The 13,473-nt window shown below is 37.7% G+C and overlaps 1 protein-coding gene across 7 annotated transcripts in view; it reads left to right on the forward strand.

Annotated features, from left to right (window-relative positions):
• The window catches only part of MARK1 (microtubule affinity regulating kinase 1), a 115,661-nt gene that overhangs the window by 43,507 nt on the left and 58,681 nt on the right, over positions 1-13,473 (forward strand). For 6 of the 7 annotated variants that reach the window (XM_078078381.1, XM_078078380.1, XM_078078382.1 and 3 more), the window contains exons 2-3: positions 3,854-4,057; positions 5,243-5,296. In XM_078078381.1, coding sequence (XP_077934507.1) covers positions 3,854-4,057; positions 5,243-5,296 — 258 coding nt within the window. Of the gene's footprint in view, positions 1-3,853; positions 4,058-5,242; positions 5,297-7,935; positions 8,079-13,473 lie in introns of those variants that run through there. The other variant, XM_078078385.1, reaches the window with a different exon arrangement.

Raw genomic sequence — 13,473 nt, forward strand, 5'->3', positions numbered from 1 at the left:
TTTTCATCTAAAGATGGGGACAAAAACTTGTAGATATTCTATAATTAAGCTAACATAATTTCTTATATCTACTAGCCTTAGGGCTGAGATAGTTCTTAAACTCACTGTTTAATCCAGCATGAGCTGAATTAATATTCGTGCCAGGTTTTCTATTTGAGAGTTAGGCTGTTGATCAGGAAGGAATGAGGTCAGTTATTCCATATTATTCTTCAGAGAGTTTCTTCAGGGAAAGAGTATGCTCCTGAGTGGTGCTGTGGCAATTTTAAGATGGGGTTTTGGGGGAAATATTTTTGGGTGGGTGTTTTATAATCAGAATTATATAAAATATTTTCTAAATGTTCTATTTTAACTTATAAGACTTATATAAATGCATTCTGAATAAGTTGGATGGCTCATAAAATGATCATGCTTCATGTCGAAAGTTGAGATCTTATTTTTAAAAAGGATTTTGGAGAATATGCTACCTTTTCCAACTTAGGTGGTGGGATGAGAAAGAATAATATTTTTAGATGAGCCCTCTATCCTCTCCTCTGCTCTCCTGGTCCAGACACAGCCATACCTGTGCTTTTCCTAGAATCTCCTATTCTATTGGTGGAATCATCCAGAAACAATCCTTAATCCTGATATGTTACACTAGGGGTCATGTGTTATCCAATGGGCCAAATCCAGCCTTTTGGTAATTTTTTGTATGGCCCTGAATTAAGAAAGGTTCTTAAATTTTTAAGAAGCTGGGTGGGGGGGAAGCATATGCAACAGAGACAGTTAAATTTTACAAAGCCTAAAATATTTATTATCCAGCTTTTTACAGAAAAAGTTTACTGACCCCTCTTTTTCACCGTACTTGCTGGGGATACAAAAAAGTCAAGGATTCTACCCACATGTAGTTTATTTGATCAAGAGTTTCTCTTTAGGGAATTGATTATATAGCAACCCCTCTTTTTTATGTTTACAAACTACTAGAATTTGGACATGTTTGATAAGAATCTCTTAATTGTTCATTGTTCCCTGATGTTTACCTCTGGTTTTAAAAATAGTGATAGCTGTGTGTATCAGCTGACATTGCTGTGTAACAGACCATCCCAACACCCAGTGGCTTAAACTAGCAAGTATATGTTATTTCTCATGGGTCATCTGGGGAACCAGTTGATTTAATCAGGGCTCCGGTAGGGGTGGCTCTGCTCTACGTATTTCTCATCTTCCTTGTGGTGTCAGCCTGGGCACGTCCTTCTCAGGGTGATGGCAGAAGTTTAAGAGAGCAAGCTGAAACACAGCAAAGTCTCTTGATGACTAGCTTGGGACCAGCTATACGGTCACTTCCAGCTCATTCTTTTGGCCAAAGCAAATGATGTGACTGAACCCCCAAAGAGCAGGGAACTAAGTCCTACTCTCATTGGAAGGACATTGGAGAGTTACGTGGCAAAGGACATGAAAATTTGAGGCCACTAACGCAGTCTGTCATAGTTTGGTTTAACGTCAGGATGTGCCTTGCAACCAGTATTGGGAGGTGGGTATTACATACATCAGAGATCCGGGCAGCAGGGAATGATTCCTCAGAAGTCCTTCTCGAAGGGGCATCAGGAGTACAAGGGCCCTGAATCCCTTCAATTAACTTTTGTGTACTGAGTGCCTTCTTTGTGCCTGACACTGTGTTAAGTTGTGGGGCTTAGGGAGCTTCAGGTCTGACAGTGAAAACAGACCATGACACAGGCTTAGAAGATGGTGTGATAGTTCCAGTAGTAGAAATTGGTACTGGATATAAAAATAGCAACAGAAGAGAGAGGGAATCGGCTCTGCGTTGTGGAAGACCTAGGAAGCTTTGTTGAGGAGGAGCTAAAATTAAATCTTGAAGCCTGGACAGGTCCACATTCCCTGCAGAACAAGTTCAGGTAGAGAAGTACTATTTCTGGGAAAAAGTACAGCAACCTGTTAATGCTTAGAAATTGATTATAATTAACAACTCTTGTTTGTGCTCAGGTAATAGAAAAGTCTCTAAGAGCCCGTGAATACCTTTGTATTTACCTCCTTCTTACATTATTTATTGAGTAGTTTTCAGACGTCAGCTTGCATCAGAATCACCCGGAGGACTTGTTAGAGCACAGATCGCTGGGCCCACCCCCAGAGCTTCTCACTCAGTGGGGCTGGAACAGAGCCAGAGAATTTGCATTTCTAACAAGTTTCCAGATGATGCTGATGGTGCTGGTTCAGGGACAACACTTTGAGAAGTATTGATTTATTGAGCCTTTCCTCTGTGTCTGGCGCTCTGCAATGTGGTGAGTATATAAAAATGAAAAGAAAACATCCCTGTCCTCAAATTGCTCGTGGTAGGGCGGCAGAGACAGAGAAGTGTGTAGTGATAGTCCAGTGGAGCGGATGACGAGCTACATGAAAGCAGTTTGCTGTGAAATACACCAAATGGGCACTAGTTCACAGTGAGGCTGGAGGCTGCAGGTGTGTGTAAGACCCAGAGACCACCCTTTAATTTGCACCAAGTTTAAAAAAAATTTGAAAGTAGAGGCCTTAGGTTTTATGGAACCCTTTTACATACATAATTAAATTTGATTTTCTCCTGTTAAAAAAAAGTCCTAAAGTAATAACAAAGAGAAAAATGACCTTGAGTCATGCTTTGCATGAGCTTGGTAAATGGAGTCATCTTTAATATTGCCTTTACGAAATTTTCTGATCAGAATTTTTCTAGACAAGCTTGTAGTTGTATAGGCAGGACAACACAGGCTGAATCAGTTACTTTGCAAATAAAAAAATACTCCTTTCTTTTGTTAATTTGTGCTACTCATCTTCAGCTATTTTAAAGACGTGAGTTGGAGAAAGATGTTACATTTATTGTGTGTGACTCTGTTCTCACAAAAACTGCTAGAAATGTATGTATGTCAGAATGCAGGCAAAACTAAACGACAGCAGGAGCTTTGAGAGCTGGGAAAACAGTTTGTTAGGCAGCTGGCCCTGGGACTCAGGTGCTGAGCCTGCCCTTGAACAAGATTCGTCACGGTTGTGGGCTAGTGTGACTGTAAGACAGACCCACACCTCTGCCTCAAGAGTAGCACTGAGGAGGAATGCAGTGGGCATTATGTCACCGACCCAGACAGGGCTCATGGTTGAACACGGTAAGCTGAGGGAGGGGCTTGGATCAGGCAGGGAGCAGTCAGGATACCTGAAGCAGGCAGCTGGTTGGTCAATTGACTGAACTATATGCCAGCAAGTGAAAGAGTGAAACAGAGTGTGGAGAAACAGAGCTGTACTCATGAACTTGTTTGTCTTGGCATTAAGGACATTCTGCCTTTTAATGTCTCAATCCTGGACTGTGTTGTCATCTCAACCTGAAGGGATAATACCCTTAGAGGGGTAATGGTCTGTATGGCTTCTATCTATCTCTTTATATTTTTTTTAATCAAAAGCATGTATGTAGTAGTGCCTGGGTGGCTCAGTTAGTTAAGCATCCAACTCTTGATTTTGGCCCAGGTCATGATCTCAGGGTTGTGAGATCGAGCCCCACATCAGGCTCTGCACTGGGCCTGGAGCCTGCTTGGGATTCTCTCTCCCTCTCCTTGTCCCCCTCTCTTCCACCCCTCCCCCCTACTTGTGCGCAGGCGCACTCTCTAAAAAAAAAAAATGCCTAAAGTTATGCAGAACATTTCATTTTAAATAGTTATATTTCCTCTGACAAAGCGAGCTAAAGTCAAGTAGAAATTATAAATAGAATTCTTTCACTTTAAAATCATGTAGTGCAATGTATTTTCATTGAAGTTGAATTATTAACAAAAATTATTTGTAGTCTTTTTAACGGTCCTTTTTAAGATATAATCTCATTAACAATGAAATCTTGTAACCTTTTTCTTAGCATACATCTGTGGATGGATACACTGAACCGCATATCCCGCCTACCAAATCAAGTAGCAGACAGAACATTCCTCGGTGTAGAAACTCCATTACGTCAGCAACAGACGAACAGCCTCACATTGGAAATTATCGTTTACAAAAAACAATAGGGAAGGGAAATTTTGCCAAAGTGAAATTGGCAAGACATGTTTTAACTGGTAGAGAGGTAAGTTTTCATGATGCTTTTTAATATTTACTTGGACCTCTCCAGGGTCTTGTTACAAAGCTTTCCTATGAGCTGATGCTGGGAATAAATGACATTTGAAATATGGTAAATACTGAGATATGTGTGAATGGAACATCCGTAGACAGAGCTATAAAAAGGCACAAAAAGTTGGCCTTTGAAGGTTCAGAAAAGACTCATCCCTGCCTGCAGCGTCTCATAAATCAGCCATACTACAGTTGAGCTTTCCTCAGACTTCTGTCTTCTTTATATGGTTTCTGTAAACATTTTTGACTACCTTTGTTCCCCGACCCTAGGAACAGGGCCAGGGTAAGTTCTCATTACTTACTGCTTAAGGTAAATTAGGTATAAATGTGTATAAAGTCAGCCACTACTTTTTATCTGTTCAGAGACCACATTGCACTTGTGGTTAAAAACAGATGTTTTTCTCAGGTAATAAGAGAATTGGGTTTCTAAAATCCCATGTGTTTTAAATTATGTGTATGTGGATAGCAAAATGTATGTATTTAATCTTATTACTAATATTTAATAATTTGTATAGTAAAGACTAAAAAAGTTAATATTACTTAATGTTTCCTGGATTCCGTTAGGACATTATGAAGATCTCAGTCATAATTTGTTTTTAATAAGTTTTTCTTTTGCTCTGTACATAATATTGTCACTTATGGTTCATTTTAGTCCTCTGCCCATTCTGGCTCCAGGAACTATTCAGACACAGGCTCTATTAGGCAGAGACTTAGACCTAATTCACTTGGTTAGTCTGGGGCTATAAGCGAACTTGGGTGTTTGATTTCTCTAATCATTTTATTCACATGATACCTAACCTACTGAAAGCTTATAATCCCCTCCCTTCTGATAATTACAACTTACTAAGATCATAAGTAAAAGATTAAGATACAAATGATTTTTACTTTAAAGGGGAGACTTGGAAGAAATACGAAAGGTGTAATTTTATTGACTCAGAATCCGATATGCTAAAGACATAGGTCAATGGAATACATCATAAGGCTGCCAGATTGTCACAACTTTACCATCTAGTGATCTGAAGACCAAATATAACTAAATTACATCTAGTTAGGAATGAAACAAAAGATTTTTTCTTTATAAGTTTTTAATCCATCAAAGTACATATTCTCAAATATATAGTTTAATGATTCTCTTTTTCAGGTTGCTGTGAAAATAATAGACAAAACTCAGCTAAATCCGACCAGTCTACAAAAGGTATTTAATTATTTTAATAGTAATTAATTAGAATATGAGTTTATTAATATATGATATTCTGTAAAGTCAGTTATCCTAAATTTCCTATTAGGTAAAATACTACATGTCAGCAGTATCTGAAGGAAAGACATGGTATAAAACATTATATTTAATAATATTTCAATTATATTTATCAAGTAGTTGAGAAGTATCTACAACTCAAATTCATACAACATAGGAAAGGAATTTATGTCTTTTAATTCAGTAGAATAAAACTTTGTAACAAATATTTTGAAACACTCATGATTTGTTTTGTTTAAAAATCTATTTATAGTTAATATTGCCCATAGACGGTTTCCTTCTATTGCTTCACTTTCTTTTCTTCCTTTTCCACAGGAACTAGTCTCTCAGCTAGCTTAGAATAAAAAATATGAACATTTCTTCAAAGAGTGCAAATAAAAAAACAGCAAGGGGAGGAAAAGAAAGGAGTGAGGGTGGAGATTGCCCTGCTTAAACCTAGGAAGAGCTCTTTCAGGTTGCTCATTACTTATGTGGGAAAAGTTTCTCAGATGCACATTTTAGTACATTAAGAATGACGCAAATATTTTAACCCTTATGCCATATGTGTTAAGTTTGTATATGGCGAATTAGTATACATTGTGATTTTTATTAAAATGTAGTAGGATCATGGTCACATATGGAAATGTGACAGATAACTTTGAGTTCCTAAAAGAGGTCGAATCTTAATGTAAGAACTTTTTAGTATGGTGTGTTTAACTATACTTGCGGTCATTTTAACGTTAAATTAAAACTTTGGGTCTGTGATATCAAGGCTCTCCCACTTAGCTCAGTGCCAGATAACTCAGTTTATTTTATCTACTTCTACTCAGAGATCTTTGTACTACTTACTGAGATTCCTTTTAAATTTAGCAATCAATGTAACTTTTATAGTACTGATATTTCTGATCGGGGAGAACAAAATATTTGCTTCATTTTTTTTTTTTCCTCTGTGAGATGGTATACCTTATGGGTGTCTTCTGGGAGAAACTTCTAGCACCAGTCTGTTAGCTAATTATGATGCAGTAGTAAGAGTTATAAAAGAGTATCCTCTCTGGGCAGATGAATTACCCAAAGATGCTCTTTCCCTGGGCTGGAGCCACAGTGGGGCAGATTTTGCCACCGTTCTGCCAGGAATCTTCTAAAAATGCACGAAGTGCTTACATGTGCCCCGTGGCCCCGTGACCCCATCCATCACCCATCTGGCTTCTCCACTCTTCCTGGATTAATCTGCGAGTTGCTCTAGTAAACCGAGTGATTTTAAGTGACATTAAGTGATTGAGGCCTGTTTTGCAAGTTGGATGCCCAGTAATATGACCCCCACTCAGTCTTTGCCAAAGGGGCCCAGAGAAAGCTATAGAACCACAGTTGCACTTGTTGAAACACGCAAACGTGAAGCTGAATGTTGCTTTATTTATCTGAATAACTAAAACATGAACTTGATGACAAGTAATTTCTGTTGTAAATTCTGCTAATCTTGCTGATGAAGTGTTGCTTTTCCAAATAGGTATATAAAGAATGATGGCAATTTTGTTTTCTTTAATCTATGAAAATAAAATCCAAGGAAAGATAGATGTTCACTAAATGTAGCTCTGTACACTGTGGGTGTGTCATTATTTTTGAAATTTTCATTTATGCTCATAGATTTCTCTCAGTTGAGAGTTTTGAAACAACAGACAAGGCTTGTAGAACATTCAACATTTGGCCAGTAGGATCTCCCAGTCTCTTTTTATATCTAAAAAAGCAATAATGGAATGAGAAGTATAATCTGTTTGTTTTCCTTAGCATTGACAGTGAAGTCCTTTAGGTAAAAAATAGCAAAACACGTTGTCCATGTGACAATTGGTGTGCTTATTAAAAGGCAGATAATGATAACACATATATTTGAAATAAGGATTCATTTTAATCTCATTTCCAAAAGCATTTGGTTAAATCTTCTTCTGGACTTGATCTGAATTTAAGCTGATTCCCATCCTTGATGTTCTCTTTTGTGTGTAACATATTTATAGGAAATAGTACTTTCCTTTGCCAACATCAGTGATAGACAAAGTAACCTAAATTTGATAGTGCAACTGTTTAAAACTTCTAAAATATAAAGCTTTCAAAAACAGTTTGGTCTTTGGAATTGTTAAGCATCTTTGGCTTCAATGTTGTTTACGTAATATGCTCATATTATTTTGAATTAGTGGGATCCAATTTAGTGAGTTTTCATCATTTAAAAATTATTTGAGTTCATTGCTGTATTTACCCCTTCCTCTTTGGACCGTGAGTCTCACCTGATATTTTAATTAGTGTTTTTTGGGGTAGGGTTTATGAACTAAACTAGCAATTCCTGGGGATCTTTTAAGCAGCCTAATAATGTTGGAAGAAAAGCAAAACAATGAAGCAATTTTGTTGATAGTTCACGTACTCGAAATGTAAGATTAATTCATTTTTTCAGAAATTCCACTAAGTTTTTAAACTTGGACACATTAGTTTACACATGGATGACAAAGTCTGTGTTAGCCTTTCTGAGCTCATAGCCATGTGGGTGCAGTTTATCTATCTTCTGTGTATTGGTTATTAATTTGTATTTTCTGTTGTTTTACTATGTTGCATTATAGTCTCAACTCACAAAAACTTTCGGCTCAGTGGTTCTGAAGTGATTTGCTGAGTAGGAAAGCCTGAAATGAGAACGGAGATACGACTGCTGTAACTCAGAATTATGTCCTTAAATAATAAAGAGGGCTGCAGCATTGCAACGACATAGACTGTGAATCTCTGTGCTAGGACAGTGGTTTTGTACAAGCAGGGAAAGTACAATCAATTTTCAGTTAACTGACATCTGAGAATTAGACTTATTAAGTGAATAATCCGTTTACGCCTAATGTCTGGTATGTTATCTGTTGTGTAAAATGTTGTCAGATGGTGACCTAAGCCATTTAATCTTTGGTGAATTTTCAGATAAAGCCTAGCAACCTTTCTGGTAAGCTAGTTAAGTTTTCTAGAGCATCTGCAAAATAATTTTTACCATGGTCACTGCAGGTAGAGAGGAGGACAGAACCATGGAAGCAATATTCAGAATTAAATTTCTGTTAGCAAATTATCAAGAAACCAAATTTGTAAAAGCAGTCATACAATTATTGACACATATTTTTATCAAGGAGAAAGCAGAAGAAGCTCTTTGGCAGGGTTCCTTAACAAATCTCTCTGTTGGACATATGTTGAAATACTAGTTACTGTACATATGCATGCTTTAAAGCATATTTCACTTTATTGTTCTTTTCACATGTGTGGGCCATTTGAAGGAAGAATCTTGACCAATTCTTTTGTGGGTTGGTGAAAATCTAAATGATAAGAGTTAACATTTTGTCAGCTGGGTTGTAGACTGCAAAAGTTGTCTTCGAATTAGTTTTTCCCTTCAAATTAGAGGATGTCTGAGTTGAAGGCATAAATTTGTGACCCTGCCTACAGTTGAGACAGCCCAGGAAGAGAATACAGAAAGAAAAGAAGACCAAGCTTTTTTTTTGGAGAGCATTTTTTTTGGAGAGTGTATATGGGGGCAGTAATTCTGCAAGGAATGATGCTGCCATGCGAATAAATAAGATTATACCTATGCCCAGTCACTCAATATTTCATTTGCCATGAAATTAGTGGTTAGCAACACACCTCTGATCTTGATTTGGCTTTGAAGGAAATATTGAAAACAGGTTATCATGAAATCATGGCTATTAAAAGATGTCTCTTTAGTGTACAGTGTGAAGAATTGGTGGGAAGTGTATCTTTGAAACTGAAATATGATGGATTTTGAGGGAAAAGGTGTTCAAACAAGTTTCCTTTAAAAGGTGATACCAATAATGTTAATGTCTATCTAGAAATATGTTGAAGATAAGATAACCAGATTTTCTGAAAAAAAAAAGTTTCAAGTAGTCCCCTGACCAAAAATGTGACTTTTCTAAACCTTGTTGGCCCTCTTTAGTTATTGGACAGAAGGGTCAATGATCTATCTTTGGGCATGTTTAACACACAAATGCTATATCCAAATATGAAAGATAACCTGCCCGAGCAAGCATATCCAAAGAGTATATTAAGAATTCATTTGCTATTATCCTTCCAATCGAAACTTCCGGTCTTCCAACTTTTCAGTGTGATAAGATTAGCAGTCTAGACTGGAACCTGTCTGAGAGCTGTACATAATCTTCAGGGAGAAAGATCTTTGTAAAGTAATCAATCTGAATGTCGCTGACACATCATCTGATGCTGGTTCCTTTCTCCAATCTATATGATCATGACTTAGGATTTTTTTTAATTCAGTAGAAATAAAAAATTAAAAAAAAACTTGAAATGGAAACTCTCTTATGGTTCAAGCTAAGTGCCATTGAGCCTGATACATGTGTTCATTAATTCTTAATCTAACAAGAATTTATTGAAAGAAGGTTGTATTTCTCCATATATTTTCTTCTGTTTTTTGGCTCCTCCTTTTGTGTTTCCTTTATGTAGAGTCATTGCCTTTTCTGTTGGCTTTGATGTTAGACCCCCACAAAGCTTGATCTTCTTTTCTTTCTGTATTCTCTTCCTGGGCTGTCTCAACTGTAGGCAGGGTCACAAATTTATGCCTTCAACTCAGGCATCCCCTAAATTTGCTTGTAATTTCTCAAAGATAGCCCAAACTTATATCCAAAACTGAACTCCTGATCTCTGCCCCACTTGCTTAGTACCTAGCCCACCTGGTGCTCTTCCAGCATCCTCTCTCAGTGAATGACCCTGTCCTCGAGTTGTGCAAGCCAGAAGCCCAGAAGAGCCCTTGACTCCTCACTCTTCCTTATTCCCACCCTCTAGTCTATGCTTGGGTTGTGCAGATTTTGTCTTACAAAGCTTTTGAGAACGTCTGCTTTTATCTTTTCCCATCATGACCACTCTAGACAAAGCTGCTGTTGTCTGTCCTGGGGACTGCCCCCTTAGCCTCCCAGCTGGCCTTTCTGCATCCACTTTGCATCCCTCTGCACCCGTGCACACGCACACACACCCACACACACAGTTTAAAAAGTCATCAAGAATACAGAATACCTTCATTTAAACTTTGAGATGGCATTCCATTTTTGGTGGTCTGGAAATCACATTCATTAACAAGGTATACAAGGCCCCACCTTCCTCTTCCACCTCATGGCCCACCAGCTCCCCACAGCCTCTGCCCTGCCCCATCTCCTGCTCTTGCAGCTTCAGTACTGCACAGACACCAGGCCTTTGCAGCTCTTCACCCCACCCTCCGCCTAAGGCACACCACCCCCCTTCACTTCATTCATCCTTATTCATTCCTCCCATTTCAGCCTTAGAGTCATTTCTTCAGGGAAACCTTTGCTGTCCACAACAATGTTAAATCTCTCTGCCCTTCCTAAAATTAAGAGCTCATAACCAAGGATTATTCATAAAGAATTGCTTTAGTTTTTATTTGTTTTACTCTTGATAGTAGGTTTTTTTGGGGTGTTTTTTGTGTGTTTTGTTTGGTGTTTGTATTCAGTCTCTGACTCTTAAACACCTCTATTCTAATTGCTTGGCCTTTATTGGCTATAAAGCATATGTCTATTTCTATATTCTCAAGAAACTACGTAAGATTTACTGAAGTGTAGACGTGGAAGGATTTTCTCTTGGAAATGGGGTTGGCTAGAAATCTAAATCACCTTTGAGTCTTAGACTAAACCATCTGGCTGTTTTATTTTTTTTTTTTAAGATTGATTGATTGATTGATTTATTAGAGAGAGAGAGAGTGTGAGCACTGAGTGGGGAGCCTAATGTGGGGCTCTGTCCCAGGACCACGAGATCATGACCTGAGCCAAAACCAAGAGTTGGCCGCTTAACCAACTGCACCACCCAGGTGCCCCTCATCTGGCTATTTTAAAAGTCATATTGTCATTTTGTTATTTGAAGAGCCATACTCTTATTTTTTTCTAATTTGGGCAGCTTGTTGACATAGTAAACTGGCTTATTTATAATTTTTGGATGAGGACTTCAAAATGTCTTTCCCATTCTAAAAAAAGTTGCTTTCTTATGACATTTGTTAGACTAAACTGTTTCATTTCTATTTTTTTTTAAGAAATAAAACATCACAAATACAACTGAAGCCTTATGTGTTATTTCTGGGTTCTATTCCTGTATTTTCCTACCTGTAAATAACTACTATTCTGAATTTGATCTTTCTTATTCTCATTCACATTTAAAACATTTTTCACATATGTGTTTCTATATGTAAAATACTGCATATTATTTATTTTTAAACCTCTTATCTTTGTACAACTCACTTTTTTCCAGTAACATTGTCCTACAGTTTTCGTCATGTTAGTCTTTATAGTCCAGTGCATTTATTTTCACTACTGTTACTGCCTACCATTGTGTGAGTATGCTGCAGTTTACCCATTTACTTATTAATAGATACACTATAGTTTGTGTATTTTTGTTGGTGGATATGTAGATTGTTCCTGGTGTTTTTGTGTTTCACTTTTTTTCCCTAGTTAGTTAGCTTTTCATTTTTGCTGTAAAAGCAGTGCTGCTGCAGTGATCATTATTGTGTATATCTTTTTTGTGAAGATGTATGAAAGGATGTATGTCTCCCAGCAGACTTATTAGGATGTATCTCTCCAAGCAGAATTGCTAGGTTGAAGGTCATGCATATCCTCAATTTTACTAAATAATGTCAAATTGCTCTTCTGAGTGGTTGCACCAGTTTACACTTCTGCTAACACCGTGTGAGATTTACTGCTGCTATACATTTTTGCCTGCACCTTATATTACCAGATTTCTTAATTTTTGTCAACCTTATGGATGCATTATGATATCTCATTTTAATTTCCATCATTTCTAACTCAAACTGTTTTCAAATTTGATCTATTTTATGTTTAATATCTTTTGTCTGAAATTACTTGATTCGCTATCTCAAGCAGTACATTTATTTAGCACCAGCTTGAGCTCGGAATTGTACAAGGCCTTGGGAAGGACTCAAGCAATATAAAATTGGTACCAGTTATAAGAAATAAGAATCTTACAATCTTGTAATCTGTCTAGATGAAACTTGGGAAAGTGGCCCAGCCTGTCATTTAAAAAGCATTTCCTTCTCTTAACTTTGCAACAGTTGACTTACAAGTTGTCAAGGTTGGGAAGCAGTACTGAACAACCATTTTATTTTTTTTAGTTAGAAATCATCTAATATATATTCATTTACTTGTATTCAGATCTCTTTTTTCCAACTACCATTTCATGGGAAGAACTTGAGAAATTTGCCTAAGTTGTTACACTACTAGCAATAACTTTATAAAATATGTGGTGTGTCCGTAAGATGTCTGAAGGCTGAAAAAAGAGTGAAGTGATGATCCTAGAAATTTAAAAGCTGAAAGTGTAATCTATAGGGTTCTGTTAATATAGGCATATCATATGTAAAATCCCTAAATGGATGGGCACCTCCGAGAGAGTCTAAACGAGGACCCAGCAGTCTCTAGGAGCTGAATGTCATTTGCAGGGTCAAGCAATGCCCACACCTCTCATTAATAGACTGGTAAATGGCTATCAAAGATACAGATGGGATTTTTATAAAGATTACAGTGAAGGCAAAGAAGGGGGCTCCTGCCCTCACCAAACCCAAATCAGAACAAAATACTGGAAAGGCCAAGAAGGCTATGTCGAAAGGCACAAGAATATCTGAATGTCACCCTCCTCCTACGAGCCCAGTTCCCCATGACCAGTGACAGCCTGGAAGAGCTCTCCCAATGGGAGCAAGCCTGACCACTCTGCCTTTGTCATGTTCCCCATGGCCACAAGTGTTTTCCATCTGCCTCAAGACCACAGAAGCAGTGAAGGAGTCCTGTGATCTTGAAGCCAAGGGCAACACGGTGAGCAGGTCCTGTGTAAGGAGGATGATGTGCATTTGACTGGCCCCTGACTATGGTGCTTTGGGTGTAAATAGAACGAGGATTGTCTAAGCCATGTCCACGTGGCTACGTCTAAATATAACAGATTTTCCCACTATCAAAAAAAGAGTAAGAATCAAAAGGAATAGAAGCGGTAGGAAGGAAGAGAACAGTTGAGAAGAGAAACGGAAAATGCTCATAAACGAGGCAAATACTGATAAACACTAATGGAGTTTGACTGACCATGACCTTAAGCCCTGACTAGAA

The sequence above is a fragment of the Halichoerus grypus genome, chromosome 7 (assembly GCF_964656455.1).
Source record: "Halichoerus grypus chromosome 7, mHalGry1.hap1.1, whole genome shotgun sequence".
NCBI classification, from domain to species: domain Eukaryota; kingdom Metazoa; phylum Chordata; class Mammalia; order Carnivora; family Phocidae; genus Halichoerus; species Halichoerus grypus.